Genomic DNA, 26,651 nt, shown 5'->3' with positions numbered 1-26,651 from the left:
TTATATAGTGGAGTGTTCATGCTTATTACTACTTTTGAATTGGTTTATTTTCAAAACTGAAACTTGAATATGTAATACTAGTCTTTACTATATTTTAAAAGTCAAGTATTAGATCTCTTATTTAATTTTACATTGTTGCTTTACCAATAAATATTTATTGTAATATATTTGCCATATTATATATTATAGATATTCTAAAATCACGTTTCACTTTTATTTTTGAACACATCGATGATGCACCGATGATATGTATCAAATTTTCAAAATATGTATTATAGACCAAATTTGTTGACGACAGGTGTTAATATTTTTTGTGTGATTTAAAACTTCACAATTAAATTATCAATTGTGTTTAATTGGTCAAATGTCAATCTAATTACGGTTTATTGGATTAAAAAAGAGTTTCCCAAATAGAACCTTGTTTTGACAGGTCCCCTCTTCGATTCAACTCTTAATAAGATAACTTACAAGACACTGGATTAGATATGTTTTACATTAAAATATTTTTTGAGAAATGATTGTTTTTATGGTAGCTAATTTGCCTAAACTATAGTTGGTAAATTAAAATCTTATAATCACTTATGTGGAAACAGATGAGAAAAATAGAAAATTTCCCAAAGGAAAAACGTAATTATCTTATCATCATGTGTATATATTTTACAGGCATGAAAGAATAAGTTTTGATATTTTATTTGATATTTTCTTTGTCAAATTCGCGTATAATTTCCTTGGAGCAAAGGTGAATACTTATTCTAATTCTACGTATATAATAAATGCGTACGAATTAAAAAGGGCTGTTTGGTTTCTTAGAAAATTTCTTTGGCTAGCGGAAAAACGCTGTCCATTATTGGGTTATAACTTTAGTTGACTCTTTCGTTACACAACTTGTAGTTGACATTCCCAACTCTTGCTCTAGCCCTTACATATACAGATTATATCTTCTACTCTGTCATTTCATTACATTATTCCTCAGCATTTCTTCAATGAAGATCAACTTCTCCTTTCATTTTTGCCTTCTTCTTTCATTTACATGTCTCTTGTCATCCCAAATCATCAATGCTGCTTCTCCTCATGAAGATTCTCATAAGGTAGTGTTCTCTCTCTCTCTCTCTCTCTCCACACAACAGACAATTTGAATTATCTTATACATGAAGTAATAATGAACTTGTTGCGTGCATGTTATGGTTTTTGCAGACGTATATTGTTTACATGGGAGACCCACTAAAGGTGGACCATGCATCTGTATCATCTCTACACACAAACATGCTTCATGGAGTTATTGGCAGGTGACTGGAAAATTAAATGTTATTCCATTTTCATTGATCTGAACGTTTCAAATTAAACTGATCCTATAATTTATTATTTTATATGCAGCAAGGCATCTACTTCTTTACTCTACAGCTATAAGAAGAGTTTTAATGGATTCGCGGTGAAGCTAACCGAGGAGGAGAAGCATAGAGTAGCTAGTAAGTAATCAGGGGCCTCAATGCCTTTTCTTAGAAATTTTATTTCAAGTACTTAAAGTACATTTGTTCATTAATATGAATATTTATTGTTTTGGCATTTTTTCAGAATTAGATGGGGTGGTTTCTGTATTTCCAAACAGAAAAAAACAAGTACATACAACAAGGTCATGGGACTTTATGGGATTATCTCAACAAGTTAAAAGAACAGCCTTGGAAAGTGACATAATTATTGGAGTACTAGACACCGGTATCTCTCCGGAGTCCGATAGTTTTCGAGATCAAGGACTTAGTCCTATACCAGAGAAATGGAAAGGGTCTTGTCAATCTTCCTCCAACTTCACTTGCAACAAGTAATTAATATAATAACTCACTTTTTAAATCCGAAAATATATTAAAAGGACAAAATATTAATATTGTAATGTTGATGATCGTGCAGAAAAATAATAGGAGCACGATACTTTCGTAGTGCTGGTTTTGTAGACATAGATGATGTAAAATCTCCTAGGGACGAACAAGGCCATGGAACACATGTTGCATCAATAGCTGCTGGAGGATATGTTAGCAAAGCAAACTTAATGGGGCTTGCAAATGGAACAGCACGGGGCGGGGTTCCATCAGCAAGAATTGCAGTCTACAAAGTTTGCTGGTCTGATGGATGCAGTGATGCAGATATTCTTGCTGCTTTTGATGAAGCAATTGCTGATGGAGTTGATATAATTTCAATATCTGTTGGAGGAGCAGCTACTGATTATTTTGAAGATTCGATTGCTATTGGATCGTTTCATGCCATGAAAAATCGGATATTAACCTCTGCATCAGCTGGTAATACTGGCACTGAACTTGGCAGAGTCACCAATGTTTCGCCTTGGATTCTTACAGTTGCTGCTAGCACAGATGATAGGAAGTTCTTGACAAGGCTGCAACTTGGCAATGGCTTGAATTATGAGGTACATTTGGCTATATTTATAGGCTTGAGTTTTTACGTAACTTCATCTAATTACAAATATAGTTGGTATTAATCAAGTTTAGTTGCTTTTGGTAGGGAGTGTCTGTGAACACATACACCAGCAAAAACGGAAAGTACCCTTTGGTATATGGTGGTGATGTGCCAAATGCCATCGCTGGTTTTTCAAAGTTTGATTCCAGGTAATTATTAAGCCATAGTATAAATTAATATGTAGCGTTTGAAAAGTTAAATATGATACTTAAGACTCAAATATGATTGTGAATATGCAGGTATTGTAGAAAAAATTCATTGGATTCGAATTTAGTGAAGGGTAAAATAGTGCTGTGTGATGAATTGAGCAATGGAGAATCAGTATTTTTGTCTGGCGCAGCTGGAACCATAATGAGAGATGCAGAGAACAGAGATAACAGCAAACCATTTCCTCTGCCTGCAACTTTCATTAATGGCGATGATGGTGATAAAGCTTTGAAATACATCAGATCCACAAGGTAATTTCCCAGACTATTTGAACTTGATTTGATGATCCATTTTTTGCAAAGAGAACATTCAACTAATTTTCAGCATTTGATACAGTCATTTGTTCTTGAGTATGGTATTAATTCTTATGTAATATCTCAATCTTTTGAACAGGAACCCAACTGCCACTATATATAAAAGTGTTGAAGCTATTGAGAGAAGAACACCGTATGTAGCCTCATTCTCATCGAGGGGTCCAAACTCTATCACACCAGGAATTCTCAAGGTACGAATAATCAGATACCAGATATCGCACATACATAAACATTTATGCAGTTCATAAATCTGTCACAAAAAGTTGTAATAATCTTCTGACAAACCTTCTGATGATGTTACAGCCTGATATAACCGCACCTGGAGTTGGGATTCTAGCAGCATGGTCTCCAGCTGCCCCACTTTCCGGTATAAATGGAGACAACAGAAGAGTTTTATACAACATTAAATCAGGAACTTCTATGTCTTGTCCACATGCCACCGCAGTAGCTGCCTATATCAAATCTTTTTTCCCTTCTTGGTCTCCTGCTGCAATCAAATCCGCTCTCATGACTACTGGTAATATACAAATCTAACAATAAATATATCCGTCCAAATTTTCGATCAAATTTAAAAAACTAATATTGCCTACTGTGATTTATTGTTTCAGCCTATCAGTTGAATTCTACCACCAGCCCGGATGGCGAATTTGCATATGGTGCAGGCCACGTAGATCCCATAAAAGCTTTGAATCCAGGCTTAGTATATGATGCTAATGAAAGCGACTATGTAACATTTTTATGTGCACAAGGCTATAACACTACAACATTACAAAGTGTCACCGGAGACAACAGCACTTGTAAAAAAACAAGTGGAGCCTCCAGAGATTTAAATTTACCTTCTTTCGCTATCCCTACCGCGCCACTGCAGACTTTTAGTCACAATTTTACAAGGACAGTCACTAACGTTGGATCACCCGTGTCCAAATATAGCATCAAAATAAAAGCTCCAGCATCGCTAAAGATCCGAGTCGAACCGAGTGTTTTGTCATTTACATCACTTGGACAAAAGTTGAAATTTAAAGTACAGATTGCTGGAGAGATAGATAGAGCTAAAGTGTCAGCTTCTTTTGTGTGGGATGATGGCAAACATAAAGTGAGGAGCCCAATTGTTGTGTATGATTCCTCAACATAACCCATTATTTATGTAAATATTACAATTAACCATTAGGATTTCAAAACCTTAATTCTTTGATCAAGTTCAAGTGTACATAAAGTCCCAAGGACATTTATTCATGTGATACTGAAATAAAAAAAATTATTTAATTTTAATTTCCACTTGCCTTCATGTTCTTGTAAAACATTATACTATACCTAATCTCTTGCCATGTACCAATGCATATATTGTGCTATTGTGAATTTCTATAGCTATTTCCCAGAGTTCAAAGTTTTATAAGTATAATTAAACTGTAGCAACCATGCAGTTGACAAAAATGCATTTCATGAGCGGGAGGTTTGAATAAATCCTCAACATAATTTAAAGAACAAAAGAAATGAACAAAAGTAAAAGGGAAGGACCAAAAACATTAAACAATACATTTGTGGAAAGTCAATTCTATAAGAACGATCAATTTCATTAAATAGTAAAGTTTTAAAAATCACATTCTTTTTTTCAGTTCAATTTATCTTAATCACTTCGATTATTATTATAGAATCAACCGATTTTTTAAAAATTGTTAATTTTAACCGATTCGATAAATAATCAATAAATTATCTGATTTTTGAAAACTTATTTATATATTATAAATTGCTGGATAACCCTTTCCTAAGGTTTGGTATCCATATTTTGGCTCGGATATAATTTTTAACTTTAATTTGAACCAGTGATTATCCATTTTTAGGTTTCGTATCCATATTAGGTTTCTAAAAAATCCATATATTTATTATGACCCATTTTAATTATGGAAGCTTTGCAATACAATTATAAATATGAATTATGTTACTTATGATAAGTTTTTAATACAAATTTGAAGTAAACTTTAAATTTTGACAGATCTATTTATAGAAATAATCTCATAAAAAATATAACATAAAGATAACTTATGTAACGAAAGTAGTTCTTAAATAAATTTATCATAATATGTAGATGCAATACACTTATTATATAAATAACTTAATCTTTCAAAATTATATTATTCAATTTTAATTATAAATTTATTTGTTTATTTTATTAAATAATTTTTGAAATACCCGTGTGCAAAGCACGGGCTATAAACTAGTGACAGTGTTCTAAAAATCCCCGATTTTTAAAAAAATCCCCGATTAATCCCCGATTAATCCATAAAAAAATATTTGGCCGATCTATTTTTTGAAATCCGATTAATATTTATAAATTATTTTTGAAATATATATTTCATAATAAATAAGGTAAATATATTAAATATTATTAAAATAATTAAATATATCCTATTTTTTTCCAATTAATCCCCGATTTGTCAATTAATCCCTAATCGGTACCTAAACGGATTACCGATTTTTATTCTATAATAACTGACAAAATTTATTTAGTAAAAAACATCAACACTATGAGATTCAATTGGAACTACATCAATAATTATCGGGCCAGACCGGAAACCCATTTGCAGAAACTTTAGCCCGCACTCAAATTTTGAATCTCTCTGTTCATTCTTCATCTTCGGTAGGGTTTTAAAAAAAAACAAACACAACCGAAATGATTTAAAAGCATCAAAAATGATGATTATAATCCACCACATCACCCACCACTCTTTCCCCAATTAGTTCACACACTCACTTTACTCTTCACTCTCCAATTACTCTAACCTATACACACAAATCTCTGTACGTATATTTTTACACGCATTTACATCTTATAATGAACGATCCGTCGATGTTACTGGCGGCGAGCGGCGGCGATACTGTCAAGCTCTTCGATGTGTCTGTAGAGTCCGGCGATCCGTGTACTTTGAGCTACACTCCTTCTCCTGGATTTCAAATCAATTCTGTTAAGTGGAATCATACTAGTATGCTCTCTCTCTCTCACTCACTCTCTCGCTCTCTCTCTCTCTCTCTTCGTGTGTGTTGATTTGATTATCTCTATCTATCCCCCCCTCTTTCTCTCCCCATATATGTGTTGATTTGACTAGTTAGTTGTAAATGTAATGGTTGAATTTCGATGTTTATGATTCCATATGTTACTGTTGTAGATTTGGTTGTGGCGAGTGCTGGAGACGATAAGAAGATTTCGTTGTGGCAGAAGAATGGACAAAGTTTGGGGATGATTCCGTTAGCCGGCATTGAAGGCAGCGAATATATCGAGGTGTGTGACTTTAACTTGTTTTGCTCTTCGTTTATATATTTGTATTCCTGTTTGTCTGTGCATAGAAATTAATTAGAAGTCGGGAAACTCGTGTAGCTAAAGTATAGTTTATAGATTGTAGTTTAGAGTAAAATAGATCTGTATCTGCAAAAATGCAATTGTAACACCAGTTACTAGTCTTAGTTTATTGTTAAAATCAATACTTATATTATGTATAACATCTAGGGTAAAATTCAATATCGTGGAGTTAATTTCGAGGGTTAAGGTCTTTAAGGATAGGTTGCTTCTCTAACTTTTGTATAATGTTGACTTTGCATTTTTGTAGACCGATGTAAGTGTGTGTTTTTATGTATCTTAGCACAGTATGTATAGATATTCAGTTTGTCATATTTACTTATTGAATAAAAAATTATGGTTCTCTTTAGTCAGGAACTGCTTGTTCCTGAATTTTATATTTGACTGCTTTTGGTGTTTTTTTGTTGTTAAAGTGATAAGAAATGCAAGTAACATTTGAGAAACAGATAGATATAACAGAAAAGGAGATAAGACTTAAGAGTAAAAATGTACAGAGAGATCAGTGAGAAATCAGAGATAGAACAGAGAGAGATAACTTAGAGAAGAAGATAGAAGTTCTGAGAGAGAGAGAGAGAGAGAGAGATTGTGGAACAGGTTCAATTGTCATATTATCATGATGCATAATCTGAAAAACAAGACTTTCACAACTATTAATCAACTATTAATAGGCAACAAATCGTAACTAACTTCTGAAAGACATGAATCAACTGACCTGCCGGCTACCCTTGTTACTAATGTACTGCTATTATACTTGTACTTTATTAAATAAAATATGGTGAGAAGCCATTAATTTAACCTGAAATTGTGTTATAACTTGAACAGGATATATGTGTTTGTATTTTGAAAACCAAAAACACCTAAGCAATACCATTACACCTCTGAAGAATGAACAGAAGGTTTAAACTAAAGCTCTTTAGCTAGTAAACTGTTGTCTTCAGTTGCACTCAAACTTTGTTTTTTAACACTTTTGGTACATTAATTTCTCTTTATGGTTGAGATTTTTACCTTATTAATTTACAGGAGTCTATTTCTAGTATCAGCTTTAGCAACAAAGGATCAAGATACATTTGTTCTGGGGGAAGCGGCCAGGTTGTAAGAATATGGGATTTGCAGAGAAAGCGCTGTATTAAATGGTTAAGAGGGCATACTGATACAATAACTGGTGCAATGTACAATTGCAAAGACGAACACCTAGCTTCCATCAGTCTTGGTGGGGATGTCATAATACACAATCTTGCTTCTGCCGCAAAAGCGACTGAGCTAAAGGATCCTAATAGACAGGTATCTATCCCTTCTTTACTTCAGACTTTTCTATGAGATACTAAAAAAAATTATGATACTTCATGGTATTTGTACGGTTTTCCCTAATATGCTAGATGTATGGTCGATGATTTTGAGACCAGGTTCTTAGGGTACTTGATTATTCTCGGATTAGCCGGCACCTTCTGGTTACAGCTGGTGATGATGGATCTGTTCATTTATGGGATTCAACTAATCGTAGCCCAAAGGTTTGTTATTGGAGTTTTACTTCATAACTTTGCATATGTGTTTTGGTATAAATGTCAATTATTTGTAGCTCTTTGGGTAATAACCATTTTCTTTCTTAGATTGGGACCTTTTGTTTCAAGAATTCTCCTCATCTTTACTCTGAGATAGCTGGCAGTTCTGGCAGATCTTAGATTAGTAGCTATTAGCTCTCTTTTTTCATGATTGGCTTTTTTGTGTTGATTGTCATCTCTGCAACTTGTAGGCTTCTTGGCTGAAGCAGCATTCTGCACCAACTGCTGGTGTCAGTTTTTCGCCAACAAATGATAAGGTATTCCTTCTTGGTGGTGTTTGTTTCCTGATCATTGTTAATGGAAGTAGTAGATTGCAGATACATGTAATTTGGTACATTTTAACTATACTTATCCAGTAAACCATGTACAAAAGTTAGTGTGCACATATAACTCGAGATTATATACAGATTATTGCCAGCATTGGTCTGGATAAAAAGCTATACACTCTAGATTCAGCGAGCAGGAGACCGGTGTCTTGCATTCCTTATGACGCACCTTTCTCATCATTGGCTTTTAAAGACGATGGAAACATATTGGCAGCGGGAACAAGCAGTGGCCGTATAGTATTCTATGATGTTCGAGGAAAACCACAACCTTTTACTCTTCTTCGTGCTTATGGAAATTCTGAGGCAAGCCTTCTATTGCGCGTTGCATATATCTGCTTGGTTCGATTTTTCAATCTGTCAAAACCCTGTCTTTAGTATCATTCATTATTTATGTATATTGGATGATTCGATCATTTGTTATTTGGCTGTCTTTAAATGCTTTTTTTTCCTTTTTTTGCTAATTATTTGAATACTTTTTTATTCCTTGGAGCGCTGGATTTTAGTAGTATTATTCAAAGAATACTGATATAACTTACTTGGTTTTCTCTGCCATTTTAATCCTCATCTTAGGGTTTGTAAATTGGCGCCGAAACTCTTCAATTACAATTAGAATTTTTAGTATTTTTAGGCAATATAAAGTGATTACAATTGAGTTAGTTATGTTTGTCAAAAAACTTATACACAATATTGTAATGAAGATGTAAAGAAGTAACTTTACATTGCAAGATGGAAAAAATACTTGATCTCCCTTTTTTATGTGTATAAGATGTATTAGCCGCACCTTCTCTTCAAAAATCACAGTTGTTTTGCTCTATGAAATCTTTGATACATTATTTTCATGCTATTTCTACCCGTTTTCCAAAAATGCGGTCTCTTTACATACACCAAAATTTTGAACCTTGAAGCTTGGCATCACTGATGATGTGTTTCTGTGAAGATGCAAACAAGACTACTCCCACTCCCTTTTGTCACATATAGTAATGGATTGATAACGAACATACCCATGTTACTTGAATAGTTGAATCAAATGCTTTCTGTACGCTATCACTGGGTTCTAGTGCTAGTAGAATTAAGATACAAAATTGATGGAAGTATCAGGCATCATTTAAAAGATGACTGGTTCAAGCCCATGTGCTTAATGAAAAGATAAGCTATAGAGTATACGCACACTACACTTACTCGACACACCACCTGAAATCTCTGCACTAACCTTTTTGCTTGTATGTACTTTATTGAACTTTTTTTTGTGCAAGGACCCACCAGTAATTGGACTTTACGTCTTACCATTGAGGAACAATTTGGCAAAATTTAGAATAAACTTCAAAATAAGTATAAATACGTTTTTTAGGACTGGGAATCAAATAGATGAATATATTTCATTTATTGTCTTTCCTTGTATGGATTATAATGTACTTCATGATCCTCAGGCAGTCGCAAGTATGAGTTGGCAAAGATCAAAACCGGTGATTGTTAATGAAAATAATAGCACTGCTGACATTGCTCTTCTGGGAGTTTCTGTTGAGGATTCTGTACTTATGCCTGACCCGCTTCCTTCTATGACATCGTCAAACCATTTAATATCCGCAACATCATCAGCATCTCGGAGTTTGAGTCGTCCTGGTCCCTCTCCGGAGCTATCATCCACAGTAGGCAGTTTTGGTTCTATGTCAAGCACTCTCAACTATCTTACTACTGACGAATCACCACTCAGAAGTAATTTATGGGCAGGTGGAAATTTAGGTAGATTAAAAGCAACTCGCCCTTACAACTTAAAGGATGATATGGATCTGTTCTCTCCAGTTCAGGAAATCAAGCCAATGACACCGGATTCTGACAAGCCCTGGGATGACAATTTGGGAACCAGGAAAAATTATGATAAAAAATCTTCGTTGGCATTTGCTTCATCATTGAGATTTCCTTTACCAGAGGAAGGGAATAATGATCTTCATTCAATTTTAGAGTGGAAATCTGGTTCAAATTCCAAGCAGGTTTGCTTCTCTCTCTCTCTCTCTCTCTCTCTCTCTCTCTCTCTCTCCTCTTTCTGTCCTCGCTCTCTCTCAAATGGAGGTGCTTGCTAAACATATATCTATATGGACTGGTAATGGTGAACAGGTGAAGTACATGCTTCAGATTGAGACAATTGACAATTAAGTCACGAAGGTTTCATAAATCAGTCAATCCTGCCTCTCTAATGATATATATATGAAATGGCATATGAGAAATAGATAACTGAAGAGCAGTAGTTGAGCCTGAACGACTTTGTTTAATCCTTACCTGAATATCAAATTCAAACACTTGACCACGGTATTAATTATTTATCAAGCATGTTCATCTGTGTAAATTTAATATTCATGATTACAATTGAAGTACATATATTTTGTTTATATATACAATAATGGTCAATCACAGAAACTTAAATACTCAAGCACACATGCCTCCGCTGTGGCTTGACTTTTCAACCTCTTATTAACTAAGAGGAGAGGGGTATCCACTAATCTAAACCCTACAGATATGAATTATATATGTATTCAGACATAGTTGCATGTAGACCTGGCAATTCGTTCGTGTCGTATACTTTCGTGTTGTGTATTTTCGTGTTTCATGTTTCTTGTACTTGAAAGTCAAACACAAAACCGACATGTGTTAGGGTTCGTGTACTTTCGTGTCATTTCGTGTCGTGTTTTCGTGTAAAATTGAATATGAATATTAATTAAAATAATAAAAAAATATATAAGATTATTAGGTAAATTTTTTATGAAATATATATATTTATATCACATTTATATACATATTATAAAATTAAGTAATTATTTTAAAAATAAATATGCATATATCTATTATAAATATATATATATATATATTCATTATAACTATTAATATCTAATTAAAATATTTATTTATGTCGTATACTTCGTTTCGTGTTGTGTACTCGAAGGGAAAATACAAAACCGACACTAAATCTCGGTCGTGTACTTTTGTGTTTGTGTATTTTCGTGTCGTGTACTAAAAAGGCAAACATAAACACTAAATTTTCGTGTCCTGTCCAAAATTGTCGGGTCTAGTTGCATGTTATATTCCCACACCATATACCAACAGTTTAACAAATTTCATCTTAATTACAGTGTTATGCACCACTTGATCAGTTAGATTTGAAAGTTTTCCATTTCTTTGGTATTGTGAAGTTAGGATTCGGTTACAATGTGTCTTGTCAATGGATAAACTAGAAATTAAATTTTATAGAGTGCTATGCGCTTTTGTTGTATTGCCCATGATACTTGCGCTTTTGTTATATTATTCATGATACTTTACATATAATTTCTTATATGAACTTATTTTAGGATAAATTCTTTTGTTTCCCTAAATTATCCATTGATCAGTAAATATATTTTTTACCTGGTTTTGCTTTACATTAAATGCAGGACGACGACCATTCTTCCTTTTCACAGTTAACATCCACTCCTACATCTTCAATGACTAGTGCCTCTTCCTCCATAACTCCTCCCGAAGCTTGGGGTGGTGAGAGATTGTCCGATAAATTTAATAATGCACGTCCGATTCCTTCTAGATTTGCAACACTCCCATATACTAGTATGTCTTCGGGATCCATGTTTTCTGGATTGCAAGATCTTAGTCTTTCTACAAGCCAGATGACTGCAAGTTCTCTAGCAGATGCAAACCTTGGCTTGCCAAATTTTCGAACAAAGAACATCGCCTCAAATCAAGACACCGGTATAGGATTCTCTGAGCACGTTCCCTTTAATTTTACCAGTCAAGGTGCAAAAGGAATATCAGGGCAGGCTAACCTTGAAAGTCTGAGTTCAGCTTTCACTTCTGCTCCAAGACGATTCTCAAGTTATGCCGAGAGGATAAGCACTGCTCCATCATTCAGTGAGGGTGCGTCGATGTCTGTGGGTTCGCCTAAAACTAAGAAAACAGGAACTGAAACTAGAGAACTCTTTAATAGCATGTTGTCCAGGTCTGATGTGTCATTTGCTGCTGAAGCTGCAAATCTTCCATCTCTAAATGTATGTAATTATCAAATGGATTGCACCCTAAATCATAATCTAACCTGTTCTTGCAATATTTGAAATATTTTTGTGATAAAATTGTGGTCTTTATTTATTCTAACTTTGTGAATACTAATATCGTGAAAACTTTGTTAGAGTGAGGCCTGGTTGGTCTGCATTAGATATTAGTTTTTATTGTTTAAAATGCAATGATATAAGATGTGTGATGATTATTTAGTAAAAAAAATGATGTGCGATGATGAAGATTGCAGATTGGCTAGAAATATTTTTTTGGATGCTCATGTTTCTAATCAGTTGCATCATATTTGGCAGGGTGGTATTACACAAACCCGGATCCTTGAACCGCAGTCTGAGTCGCAGCAGGGAAATTCCTTTCCCCTACAACTATTCCAACGCGCTCTGGAAGAAACTTTAGCTTCCTTCCAGAAATCAATTCATGAAGATATGAGGAATCTCCATATAGAAATGATAAGACAGTTTCACATGCAGGAGGTACTGATCTGGTAGCATTACTGGTTCTGTTTTTGCTCTATTTGATCTGACTTTATAGATACTTGCAGATGGAGACAAGTAGTGCAATGAGCTCAATCCGGGAAAACCAAGAAGAACTCATGAAAGAAGCTCAATCACTACGTAAAGAAATGCAGCAGCTGCGCAATTTATTATGATACCCTAGACTCGGTTTGCAGAATCATTTGTAATCTACTTCTCCCATCTGCTTGATGAGAAATTTTATACCTTGTTTGCTGTCTTTGTGTTTGATTAAAGAGAATGGTCTAATAGTGGTACAGAACTTCTTTCAGTCAACATTGTATTTAGGAGAGTAGGAGGAAGAAATATTATTCAGAAAAATGGATGAATGGCTGGGTTAGGTTTAGTGTAGATGTGGTCAATTTGGTTAGGCAAGACCTTCCTTCCCTTGAAGCAAGCTTCATGTACAGATTATTGATAAACTTTTGAATGGAATTTTTTTATATTTAGCTGCAGCTTTATTATAGGCTTAATCTGGTAACATTTCATATTAGGTGTTATAATTCGTCATCGTATACCACATTTTGTACTTCCAAGTATAAAAACATGTTAGTATATGACAAATTTTTGCTCGTTATTGGCACTTTGATGAAAATAAAATGTCAGGTATATATTTGAGTTTTAGTAAAAGAAAATGCCGGGAATATATTTGGTTGTTTTAGGACTAAGTCAGAGCTCTTATGATAAAATTAATGTGTAGGCACTTGTTTTTAATCTCTATTATTTATTACTCCATCAGTTTCCCTGGATTCTTTACATTACTTTTTTGCACGTTTTTCAATACTTATTTAAAATATAATTCCATAATATTTTTTAATTTTTTTTCTGTATAAAAATTTTATATTTAAATTTTTATTCAAAAAAAATAAAATAAAACATTATGAAATGTAAACATCCCGATGGTGGGAGTGAGTATCAGTTACTACCACATCATCGTTCAGTACCTTGTCAGATAATTTTTTTGGACCCTATATTAAAAAAATGTGTGCTTTATGTTTCACCGAACTGTTGATAGTTATGCATTTCTTTCATTCTAAATGTTGCAAAGCATATGAATACATCTGCTTATCGATGAGATTCTGCAACTCTTACCAGAAAGCATGAAAAGCTAGCATCTGTAGAGTGAAGAGCGAAGACACTAGTGATATTAGTGAAAACATAACAAGTTAGATATTGATTTGTGTCCATTAAAGATGATACTCCATCGTGTCAATGTAATTTGTGTCCGAGGTCAATAAACATGTCACATCGGCATCGACATTTGTTGGTGAATCATCATACCCGTTACAAAACTATACAGTATATAGATATGTAAATGGATTCCCCTCATTTGACTTTTTATACTGTTCAGGAAAAACGATTGACTACTAATTTACGTTTAATCTATAAGATCAAATATAATCATGAGTGATTTTGTTCAATTCGTATTTATGAGTATTTTAATATAATGAAATTTTTATATTTAATACTAATACAAATTAAATATATTAATAATTAAAGATGTGAATTGACAAACGTGTATAATATAAATAGAAAACATTTTTATGGACGGAGGGGTGTACGTTTTTTGTACAAGTTAGTTCTGGAAAGGTGATGTCTATGCAGAATTTAGGTTAGTTTGGTACGATGTGATTAATATTTGGTCCCGGAATTATCAGGAGAAATAGTATATGCTCAGAATATGAAACATACACTGTATCCTGTAGTTCTGATATTACTAAGATCAGATCTTTATTTTAATAATCTGTCCCCCAACAAAAAAGATAACCAAATCACGTGAACTATGCAAAAGAAATTCAGCTTTTAGGGGGTTTTTTTTGTGTGTATCTATATCAATATATGTCTATGATGTCTGCAACAGCATTATGAATTTACGATGAGAATTCAGAATCGATGATTGCATGTGAAGATGGAGCGAGTGGTAGATGTTGCGAGACCTAAAGGCGACACGTTCACAAGAAAACAACCCTTTAGGACCCCATGTCTCTTGTTTAATTCTTAACTTACTTCAGCTGATTTATACGGCTCAAAATATTAAGGCTACGACCATATAACCCCAGCTATAAAGCGGTAAACGAACCGAACTCGGACAAATTTTTACTGAACTCGGACGAATTCGGACGAATTTTTAACGACTCGGACAAAATCTTAACCAACCGAACACTGTTCGATAAGTTTATTGGACAAAATTTCTTGTCCGAACTCGAGTTCGGTAATATTCGAACTGAACACGAACTGTTCGCTAACATATCGGATCGAATCGAACACGAACTGTTCGCGAACATCATTTGTATTTTTAAAGAAAAATACTTTTAAATATTATTTGAAGTGAAAAATTGTATCAAACTATTAATTATTGTTACGCCCAGACTCCTTCGGGTGCTTGAACAGGCTTCGGCTGCCTTGAAGGTGGTTTCGGCTGATACCTGAAAGTGAAGAGAATGCGAGGGTTTGTATCCCCGATTCACCTCCGGTGTGAGAATAAGAATCTGGTTGTAGGGTGTGATAAACAATACAAGAAAAGCAGATTGTATGCGAGAATGTCTCTTTTGTGTTACTTCACAAGGGTTTTTATACCCAATTCTCCCTTGAATGCTCATATGTTACTCATCATTAAGGAGGGAGTGAAAAGGGGGCGTTATGTCCCTTGTCCTTTCCAACGGTCTGGAAGAAGAGTGGGCCTTGGCCTGGGACTTCCGTGGGCCTTCGTCTCACGGGCCTGAAGGACCTTCGACCCAGTAGCTTAATTGCACATTGGGCCTTCGTTCGATGGGCCTTGGGCCTATAACCAACATGTCACTGTCCTTCGGCAGGGCCTTCAGGCCGGCCGATGGACACCGGTATCGGCCCATATTGGGGTGAAGAAACCCTAGGGTGACTGCTTCAGTGCCGCCTCGATCTTCGGTCATACACGTGCCAAGCTTGTGGGAACTTGTAGTGCATTAACGCGACAGCTGTTGGCACGTCATTCCATGGCTCAATCTCAGTCGTTGAATCTCAACCGTTTTAATCTGGGACGTCTATTTTAAAAACCCCCAAACGTCGCATTTCCAAATTCATTTTAGGCGCCTATATAAAGCCCGTTTGTGCATTTCCTTTTCTTTTTATCATTTCCAGTTTCTCTACACACAACAACGAACTGCAGCGAGTTTTTCAATCACGGGCAACAACAACTCCGTCTTTCCAGACTATCCCATCTCAATCCAAGAACACCTTCAAATCAGTAAGTCCCTTTTCTTGCTTTTCAGTTGCTTTTTACATTTGCATGCAAGTTTTTGTGTTTTACGGTGTTTGCATGTGGGCTTCATGGCTTTTGTCAGGGCTTTGAGTTTATGGGGCATTTCTGGGTTTTACGCGTTTAAAGATGGCATGCGAGGCATTTTTTGGCCAAGAACTCTCTTCGGGGGGTTCTTGGCCTAAGAACGTCCTTCGGGAGCCGACCCAGGGGCAGATGGGCGGTTTGGAGTTTAAAGATGGCAGGCGAAGGGTTTTCTGGGGGAAAGATCGTCCTTCGGGGGACTTGCCCTTTAGAACAGCGTTCAGGAGCCGACTCCAGATCTTTTTTCTGTTCGCTCGATTCTGGGACATGTACTCGGCCTTCTTAATATTTTTCATTTTTCCTTTGTCTTGTCCCGAGTACATGGACTAATGTCGCTCTGTTTTCGAATACAGGGACATGGACCGAGCGAATCGCCCCCCAGAGACTTGGGACCCAAGGTCGGGCACTTTGGTGGGAACATCTTCTATTCGCCCTGAGAGAACGGGTCGGGATCTTTTTGGATCGGTGGTGAATTACCCGGCGGCGAATAACCGGTCGGAATTGTCGAAGGAGAGGATAATTCAGATGTATTCTGATTTCTTTGTCCCTCAGAATTTCTTCTGGATCTATGCCCCTAAGGAGAACGAACGGATTTACGACACGCCTGGAGTGCCGGAAGGGTACGGTGACTGTGCCGTCGGGATCTCGAAAGCGGCGTTCAAGTGCGACTTTAGAGTTTCGATTCTGAAGATGGTGAAGTATCTCTTCAGACAGATGGGGATCGCTCTGGGGCAGATGGATTCCAATGGGTTCATCCATATCAACTGCTTCCAGAATAGGTGCCTTCATGCCGGAGTTCGCCCAACTCCGAGGCTATTCTGGTGGCATTATGACTTCCGAAAGAACCCGAAGAGCCCGGGATTTTATACCATTGCTTGTCGGGCTGGCCGGGAAGATTGGATGGCCACCAACTCCAGTAACAAGCAGACCTATACTCACTGGTGTTTCGTGAGTGGTCGGAAATTGGCCCCATTGTCCGTCTGGAGGGACGTGAACCCTTCGTTGCTCCTCGCTCCGAGCCTAACAGAGAGGGAAAAGGAGGACTACGCGGCCCTGGTAGACGTCAACGTGAGCAAGCTGGGTCCCGAGGAGTTTCGAGATAGAGACTGGATCCTCAGCTTATGGGGTGGGGGTAACAAAACTTCTTCCTTCGTTCTTTCTTTAATTAGTTTTGTTCCACCGCCTGCATAATTTGTCCTTTTTATGCATTATGTTATATATGATCGTGCTGACTTGCATCCTGCTTATATTTCAGTGTCTTGAAGAGAGGCCTTGATAGAGAGGAAGAAGGCCAGGGCGGCCAAAAAGAGGGCCGCAGAAGAGGCGGCGAAGAAGAAAGCTGTTGATGGAGAGGCCACGCCGACTCCTTCCGGGGAGTCGGAGGAGAGACCCGAGGCGGAGAGGGTCACGCCGTGTAATAACCCCAATTTTTGGAAATTTTTGAAACCCGGATGAATAGTAATTTTTGCTGACAATGCTGATTAAGAAAAATTATCAGACCATGATATATAGGAGTACTGTTATGGAAATTCTAAGATCGTATTAGTATTCCATAAAGAAATAAGTGTATGTAAAAGCCGTCGGATTTCGAAAACGAGCACTTTTATTTTTCCCCGAGATTTCCATCAAACATTAAGGGATTTAAGGAATTAATATTAAGATGAAGGATTTTAAATTCAAGGATTATAAAGGAGAATTAATTTAGGTATTAAAAATACCAAGAAGATGTTATCAATAAAACCATTAAGGTATTTAACCAAACGATCAACGAGATTGAGTGATAACCGGACAAAGAAATGAATAACGACTCTTGTAAATACCTTTGCAAGTGGCAAGGCAAGTGGATGGTTGATCAAACAAGAAACCAAGTGATAGTTAGGAAGGAATGGCTAGTTAATTATCTAGTTAACTAGGGATGATCTCATCTCACCACAAATCACCAACACATGGCAAATGGTGAGATCATCTTCCATTAACTTCTTTGTTTATTATTAACCTAGCAAAATATAAAGACAACCCATCATTATCCACCACATTATTCCACCAACACAAGAAAGCAAAAGCATTTCCTCCCCCATTTCCATTGCTCTCGGCCTAAATAGAACCAGCACATTAAAACTGTTGTATCTCCTTCATTTCTCACTGAAATGTTGTGTTCTATAGCTCGTTGGAAAGGTATTGAGATGAACTACAACTCTTGTTCACAAGTCTTGTCCAAATAAGCATGTTAAGACCCTCATTTATACAGTTATTTCAATCATACTTTTAGAAACTTCAAAGCCTAACTTTGTGTTCTTGATTTCTTTGGAAAGATCAAGCTTGTAGGAGGGTCCCTAAGGATTCCTAGCAACTTAACACCTCCCAAGGAAGGTATAAACTTCAAACCCTAGCCTTTACTTTATTTGTTAGCAAGTTTAATGGTTGGTTTTGTGAAATGAGAAGCATGGATTGTGATTATTAATAGTTTGGTTTGATTTGGAAGTGTTTTGGTAATTGAATTTTGATTATAGTTCATAGGTCTTGATTGTGATTGTTTGAGTTGAAAAACTTGGAGGTTATGGACTGATGTGGTATGTTTTAGGTGAAGTTTTGTTGTATTGATGGTTATGAGTTGGTTGGTGGTTAATTGGAGTAGTTTAAATATTGGTAATCGCGTAAACATAGCCGTCGTAATGCCCATTTTTATTCAACTGCTTGTTCTTAGTGTTCAGGAAATAAAACTCAACAAAAAATCTGTAATATTGCCATGTTTAGCTAGAGCGTTTCGTAAGCTTCGTTTTGATATGTGGATCGCTTGGTTCCGATGTACGGTTTAGGAGAAACGACCGTTTTAAGTAACGGCGTTTCGCGAACGAACCTTTACCTCTCGCTTTACTTTGAGACCTTGTTTAAGGCCCCTAAAAGACTAATTGGATTACGAAACAATTATGTAAGGTGGATTAGGAAGTTGGTAAAGTACTCGCGAAAGATTCGCCTTAAAATTCGTAACGATTAATTTATTAAAATTGGTGGAGCTGAGGGTGTGTGAACGATTAACGCAAATCGTTAAGCGTATAAGCGAACGTTATGGTCTAAGTGGATAAAGTCTAGTTTCTTAAGCGACCGTGGTTTAATTCTGGCTTATGTTGTTGTTCATAGGTTACTGGACCCACTCTAAGCTTAAGTCTACCCCGGAGCACTCAGACAAGTTTTCTACCCGTTATACTGTTGTTGTGATGTAAATATATTGATGCATTATCTTGAGATAAGTGCATGACTGTTATTAGCAAATCTTGCGATATATTGGAGCATGTTGATATGGTTTATATATGCATGTTGTGAAATCTTGATATTCTATTATCAATTCAAATGCTCATAAACTGCATAATACCTATGCTAGAGATAAGCAGTAGTTGCGTATACCCTTAGTATAGGGGACCCAAAGGTGAACAATTTTCTAAACCGGGAGTCGATGTTCTCAAGTATAGTATATGTATGTATATATAAATAGTTTTCAAAACTATTAATCGAATAAGGTTTATTCGACAACTTTATTGTATTTAATGAATATTATTTTGAATATTCATTCGAGGACTTATGACTCCGCTCATTTTATTTAATGAATATTATTTTGAATATTCATTCGAGGACTTATGACTCCGCTCATTTTATTTAATGAATATTATTTTGAATATTCATTCGAGGACTTATGACTCCGCTTATTTTATTAAATAATATTCTTTATTTTATTAAATAATAATGTTTCGATTATTCAAATAAAGATCGTACTTTCGTATAAGTATATCTTTGGTTATTTATTATTCATTTCAAGTATGAGTTTTTAAAACTTTTACTTCAATTATTTTTATAAAGAGTATCATTTATGGGAATATTATTTAAATAATAATATTTAGATATTCTCCAACATATCGGGACTGATTTATTTTATTAAATCAGCATTACTCCAAACATTCTCAAAAATATTTTCGAGTCTTCAAAATGATTTTAAAAGTTAGAGCGGATCCCAAAACTCGTTTTTAAAATTTAAGATCTTCCTTTCGAAGGGGATTTAAATACTCGCTTAAAAATCTGAGGGATCCGGCTCTGTGGTGTATTTTATGTTCGCAGCGAGTTTGCTGTTTTGATAAAAGAATTTGATTACTTGCCCAACATTCGGGAAGTAAGTCCATCTAATTGAGTCGGCATAAGCGACAGGCCGGGGTACGGTCTATCAAAGTGTAAGTGGCTGGGTGGCAGTCCATCAACGCGTAAGAGGCCGGGTGGCGGTCCAGCACAAGGTCCTAATGCGGCCAGGGTGATGACCGTTGGGGGATTCATCCATCTACTAGTAGAAAAGGTTACTTAATGGGTATCTTTGCCTGATCAGCAAGATATCGGGTTTATGCCAAAATTCTTTTCTTTCCAAATTCATTGGATATTACAACTCTGTTCATATTTTACATGACAGAGATTTTCAGGAAATGTATGAGATATATATATATATATATATATATATATATATATATGGATATATATATCGGGACTTAATGAAGTATCTCGTAACTTGATTTCATTCAATAATATTTCAAAGATTGAATCTATTCAAGTCTTATCTTGTAGTCTCATCTATGTGATGAACTTTTGAAATTAATTATAACTTGAACGGTGGTAGTTCAAGTAGTATTCGAAAAAGATATAAGTATATTGGAGTATCTTGTAACTCATCTTTTAACTTATATCTAGTAAATGATTATCTTATGTATGATAAAGATTTTCAGAAAAACATTGAGACAAGGTTAGATGTATGAGATCACCTTGCAACGATATCTTTATACAGTTATAGACTGGAACTCTGTGTATATTATGCATGGAAGGGGATTTCCAAAATTTCGAAAAGTATATATACATATATATACTGAATATTTTACGACTTGGTCGCGTTAAGATATCAAACTTGGTTCATATCTGCTTGACCAAGACTTTCATGAGTACTATGAGAATGCTCATATATTGTAAATCATTATACATATTATTTTGGTGGGCTTGTTGCTCACCCTTACTTTCTTCTTTCATCACACAACAACAGATAGACAAGATGAACAGGACCAAGCTCCCAATTCGTGAGCGGATGGGAAATGTTCCGCAGTTTCCTGTAGGCGTTGATGTCGTTGTAGCTGAGGTAGGAACTACCAATAGGCTAGGCTTTCAACTTTTGATGTACCAGACTTATGTATATTTATAAATTGTAATAATGACAAAGAATATGTAAATTTATTCAGAAACCCTTTTGAGGTGTAATGACTTATAATTGTGGAATATAATGACTTGTGTTATTTTTGGTATTCATCTCTGAGACTATAACTTGTGGTGTGTGTGTATATTGTGGGGTCACAGTACGCAGTAGTTGGTTGATTATTAAGATTAAGTATTATTAAGGGAAATGGAACTCGTGACAACTCGGATCCCCGACCCCGGATTTGGGGGTGTTACACGCCGCTTCGTCAGGCTCCAGCGGCCTCTGATGAGGACGAGCCGGTGGTGGTGAGGGAAGGGAACCCTTCCAAGAGGACTCGCAGCCGGGAGGGGATCTGTAATATATAATAGATGATGTCAAAGATTACTGGAGCTAACAATGTCATTAATCTTCAATGATTTGATGTCTAAGATTAATGGAGCTAACAATGTCATTAATCTTCAATGATCTGATGTCAAAGATTACGGGAGCTAACAATGTCATTAATCTTCAATGATCTGATGTCAAAGATTACTGGAGCTAACAATGTCATTAATCTTCAATGATCTGATGTCAAAGATTACTGGAGCTAACAATGTCATTAACATGATGATGTCAAAGATTACTGATGCTGACAATGTCATTAGCAATCAGTCAAGCTTGGGGCTAACCCTAAGATTAGTTGTATTGTAACCTTAATCTGTAATTCATACTTGTAACACTTAATGTCTGTAAAATGTAAATGGAGCAGACTGGAGCATTTTTCTCTAAACAGTGTCAATCCTAAGAATTCTATCTGGAAGAAGATCAAGAAAGTCATGCCTCAGAAGAATTATGAAGAAGCTTGGAGTTGAATAAATCTGTTTGGTGAAAAACATTCTAAGTCAAGATCTCTACAAGTCACAGAATTAGTGTTATAGAGAAGTCATTCGAGAACTCAGAAAGACCTATCGAGAACTCATGAATTGTCTATCGAGAACTCAGGAAATGCTATTGGAGATATCGATAAGTCAGATACCCATTCGAGAACTCAGAGATATCGATAAGTATACATTTATTAGAGAACTCTGAGTTATCGATAAGCCAAAGTCCATTAGAGAACTCTGAGTTATCGATAAACCAAAATTCACTAGAGAACTCAGAGTTGTCGATAAGTCAAGTCAACAATGAAGTTTCAGAGATATCGACAAGCCAACATGTCTATCGAAATATCGAGTTCTCTACAGCTTAATTGGAGATCTCGAAGTGAAGAAATTTCTCTAAGTAGAGAAGTGCAGAACAGTTCAATATCCAAGGTTGCAAATCAACAAACAATTCACATAGCTGGATTGACAAGTTTACAAAAAGCAGCTTGAGAGATGTGCAAGATCAATGGCAAAGATTAACTGACAGAGGAGATTAAAGTAAACACGGGATGTGGCGCCCTCCAAACCCGGGTCAGAAGTTTGGGGTCCACACACACACCTTAATTATAACCTGCTTATAACAATAATAAAGATAATAATAATTATATGCAGTGACCCTACTTATCAACCACCACGGACCGCAACAGGTTAAAGTATGCACACAAGCCAACACACTAATGTATTACAAACCGTTCAAATCCCAACTATTTCAAACTCACACTGAGTATCAAACATTATTACAAACTTTTACAAACATAAATTATCCCAAAAGAAGTCTACTAGTTCAGCTTTCTCAACCTGAACCCCTAGCTCTCGCGCTGGACTGGGGATCCTCTTTACCAACTGGTTCCTTTTTAACTGGAAAGAATATAAACAACATCGCACAAATGAGCTAACTAGCTCAGCAAGTCACAATAACAAAACTGAGAATAATGATCATCAGGTGAATATATTTATGATATCAAGTGAACAATGGATTATGATTTAGAATTGGATAATATACTTTTAATTTAAAAACCAAGGTTAGGCTGCTGATCAGTCACGCACTAACCCCGAGCAAGGCACACAGCATTGCTCTAACTACTGGATCCAAGGCACACATTGGCCTAACTTGACCATTATATGGTCTGACCACGAATCTGATCCACAATTTTATAAAAACAATCCAATTCTAACATAATAACAGAATATGCAATAATAAACAATAACCAGAATCATTAACAACAATGACTGTTTAACAATGAAAGGGTTTCAATCTTTGTAAGGATCAATAAAGTAGTTTACAAGCTTGAATGCTGGGAACTGAAAGAATTGGATAACAAAAGAATCAATATTTCAGGGTTTCAAAGATTTGAGCTCTCAAAGCATAGGATACAATGGTTGAATGTATAAGTAATTCAGTTCAGTGTTTGGGATTTTGTTTGCATGTATTTATGGAATAGTATCGTATACTTGAGGTTCAAGTTTGGGTTTATAATAATCAATGGCTTAGAAAGAATATGGTTCATAGCTCAAGAATAATAACTGAAATCAGGGTTTAGGTTTCTGTGCTTCAAAGCACTTGCAATGTCAACAAGACTATCAAGAATTACAATATCTCGAGAAAGTTCAGAACACTTGCCTGGTATTAGCTTACTACTCTGTACTCGCTTCCAATCACAACCGTCTTATTCCTCAACTATCTGTTTCCCTTTCCTACGCCTTGCCTCTTCTGCTCACATATCATAAGCATCTATCAATTATCAACTCACAAGATTCTATTCAACGCATACTTCTATCTACCCTTCGTTTTACCCAAATCCGATTAACGGATTGAAATCTACGCAATAACGAAGTAAACACCGCATATATAGACCGATAGTCAAACAACATGTCATGTATAACACATAATACATCACGTAATCAATGACATATCATTTATAAAGAAGTCTTAGGTCATAAATGTGCTTTCGGGTATTTAAAATAATTTTTAAAACATTTTTCGGAATTAAAACGGGTCGTTGGATCAATTTCAGGTTAATAAACAGGGTTCGGTTGGCCAATTCTGGCTCCGAAACAATTTTAGAATAATTATCGAGCCTTGAAAATAATTTAGAATAATATTTTAAAGCTCGAAACTATTTTTCAGAATTTTTAAATCATTTTTAATAATTAAATCTAATTAAATAATTAATTAAAAATCAATTAATAATTAATTAAATCAATTAATCAATTAATTTTCGAATTAATTGACTAATTAATCAATTAAAAATTAACTGAAATTAATTAAATAATTAATTCAGATTTATTTGTGAATTAAAAATAATTTTCGGAATTAAAATAATAATTTTTAGAATTTTCAGAAATTAAAAACGAATTTTTATAATAAAAATAAATGGGAAATATGATTTTTAAACATTTTTAAAACAGGAATCCTATTTTTGCAAAGTCTGGAAACTACAGGGACCAAACTGCATCGTTTTCAAAAGTTCAGGGACCAAACTGCAATTTTTACAGTCAGTCGCCGGAAAACACAGGGGTGGCCGGAGAACACGATTCCGACCTCCTCACCTTGCCACAAGCTCCAGATCACATCTACACAACACCAGGAACACAACCATGCAATCAAAACAACCTAACAATCCCTGAGTTGGCCGGAATTTGGCCGTGAAATTTTCCAGTTTCCGGCGAACATCGGAAAACTTCAAAACACAACTCCCTTCTCTACAGACCTCGTTGGTTCATGAAACTTATACGACTGGATTGCAAATTTCACAGAGAACACAACCCACTATAATACAACATCAATCTATCACAGAATAAGAAACCCCCAAATTTCAATTAAGAACATTCATACGGGTTATAAACCCTAATTTTAAAATTCGAAAATCAAACTCAAATTTGAACATGTTATTGAACTCCAAATCAGACGTATGACATATGAAAATCATCAGGAAAACAAGCTCTACAACATGCAATCATCAAATCATACAAACAATCATCCGAACAAAAATTCATATTTTTAATAAAATAAATTCGAAAATAATTAAATTTTTAGAAATTCAACCTTTGATTCTGCAGGTGTATGGATTACAGATTATGATAGAGCTTCTCAAGACCTTCAAATCCAGTACTCGAGCTTTTCAAACAAAGATCACTAACACCTTCAAAAGTTGGTTTGATTCTCAGAAAGGTTTATGAATATATGATTTTTCTCTGTAAAATTATATATTTATCTGTCTGCAATTGATTTTGATACGAAATAAAATACGGTAAAAGGCTATTTATAATTACGGAAAATTAGTATCCCGTTGGATCATTCCAGATATAAAATGGTACGTTTATTTAGAAAAACTGATCCAAACGGTATCGGTTTTCGGGATAATTATCCAAATCAGTACAACTTGTACTGCGGTCTTGGTCTCAGCACCCAGTTACATGTACTACGAAGTGATAATTGGGATAGTTTAATAAAAAGCTCCCGTTTATCGAAAATACGGGTTTTATTAATTTACCGAAACAAATATTGTATCGAAAATGTTGTGCCGGGACCCGCGCAGGACAAACCGTACGCCGGATCGAAAAAGTCGAAACATGGAAAATGCTCGGAATATTACAATTAGGTTAGGAAGGAGTTCTCGGAAGAGTTTCGGGTTCCAAAAACGTAACAACGGTTGACGTCAGTTGGTTCCCGTTTTTATAAAATAGATTTTAATTACCCAGAAAAAGATTTTAAAAATTTCATATGATTCTTATAAATCTATAAATCAACATAAAAATAATTAGGAAGATATAACAATTATCTATGTTTTATTTTGGACATATAAAAATTAAAATACTCAATTAATATTATTTTTGAATATTCAAGTACATATATCACTTAACAATTAACTCACATAATAGATACTGAACACACATATTAATTATTTAATAGTAAAAATAATTACACGTTATATCCCGGATATTATAATAGTCATATTGAATGTTCTGGCTTTTGGATGATTCTTTGATGGTGGTCCTTCAATCCTTGCCACACCCTGAGATGATGGTCCTGCAATCCTTGGAACATTTACATCTTGAGTTTGCTCTTTACAGTTGTTGGCATAATGCTCTGTATTCCCGCATCGGAAACATGTAACTTCTGGCATCTGATTATGGAACTCATACGCATGATGTCCCTTCATATTACACTTATAGCATACAGAATTAGCTTTGCAAACTCCAAAGTGCTTTATGCCAAAAAACTTATAATCTGGCATTGGTGGACGATTAGACCTCTGGTGATTTGAATTCTGAAAAACGGCTACCTTGTCCTCTATTTCTGATTGTGGTCTTCTGAATCCCACATTCTTGTTACCCTGAAACTCTGGCCTTCTGTTGAAAACGGCCCTGGAAATTACCCTGCCGCTGACCTCCTCCTGAGGTTTCTATTTTCCTTTCCTTCCCATCCTTTTCTCTC

General features: G+C 35.4%; 2 protein-coding genes across 2 annotated transcripts; both read left to right on the top strand.

Annotated features, from left to right (window-relative positions):
- The first annotated feature begins 967 nt into the window (after nucleotides 1-967).
- On the top strand, nucleotides 968-4,210 carry LOC141692539 (cucumisin-like). The gene is made up of 10 exons (XM_074497410.1): nucleotides 968-1,088; nucleotides 1,195-1,286; nucleotides 1,375-1,466; nucleotides 1,573-1,816; nucleotides 1,903-2,413; nucleotides 2,509-2,612; nucleotides 2,703-2,921; nucleotides 3,064-3,175; nucleotides 3,288-3,501; nucleotides 3,593-4,210. The coding sequence occupies exons 1-10, from the start codon at nucleotides 984-986 to the stop codon at nucleotides 4,114-4,116; spliced, it is 2,217 nt and encodes a 738-aa protein (XP_074353511.1). The 5' UTR covers nucleotides 968-983; the 3' UTR covers nucleotides 4,117-4,210.
- A 1,329-nt stretch (nucleotides 4,211-5,539) lies between these two features.
- On the top strand, nucleotides 5,540-13,226 carry LOC141690866 (protein NEDD1). Its single transcript, XM_074495623.1, has 10 exons — nucleotides 5,540-5,962; nucleotides 6,146-6,258; nucleotides 7,354-7,614; nucleotides 7,737-7,841; nucleotides 8,084-8,149; nucleotides 8,300-8,521; nucleotides 9,646-10,206; nucleotides 11,638-12,243; nucleotides 12,559-12,738; nucleotides 12,807-13,226. Exons 1-10 carry the CDS (start codon nucleotides 5,815-5,817, stop codon nucleotides 12,912-12,914), a joined length of 2,370 nt encoding a protein of 789 aa, XP_074351724.1. The 5' UTR covers nucleotides 5,540-5,814; the 3' UTR covers nucleotides 12,915-13,226.
- Nucleotides 13,227-26,651: the final 13,425 nt, after the last annotated feature.

Source organism: Apium graveolens, chromosome 10, assembly GCF_009905375.1.
Source record: "Apium graveolens cultivar Ventura chromosome 10, ASM990537v1, whole genome shotgun sequence".
Lineage (NCBI taxonomy): Eukaryota > Viridiplantae > Streptophyta > Magnoliopsida > Apiales > Apiaceae > Apium > Apium graveolens.
The sequence above is the reverse complement of the archived record's forward strand: the minus strand, read 5'-3'. Positions and strand labels throughout refer to the sequence as shown.

Excerpts from the sequence above, each read along its gene's own strand:
- LOC141692539 (XM_074497410.1), top strand. The coding sequence starts at position 984 with ATGAAGATCAACTTCTCCTTTCATTTTTGCCTTCTTCTTTCATTTACA. Across the intron at positions 2,414-2,508 it reads GCAATGGCTTGAATTATGAG|GGAGTGTCTGTGAACACATA; the intron begins GTACATTTGGCT and ends TGCTTTTGGTAG. Across the intron at positions 3,176-3,287 it reads TCACACCAGGAATTCTCAAG|CCTGATATAACCGCACCTGG; the intron begins GTACGAATAATC and ends ATGATGTTACAG.
- LOC141690866 (XM_074495623.1), top strand. The coding sequence starts at position 5,815 with ATGAACGATCCGTCGATGTTACTGGCGGCGAGCGGCGGCGATACTGTC. Across the intron at positions 6,259-7,353 it reads AAGGCAGCGAATATATCGAG|GAGTCTATTTCTAGTATCAG; the intron begins GTGTGTGACTTT and ends ATTAATTTACAG. Across the intron at positions 10,207-11,637 it reads CTGGTTCAAATTCCAAGCAG|GACGACGACCATTCTTCCTT; the intron begins GTTTGCTTCTCT and ends CATTAAATGCAG.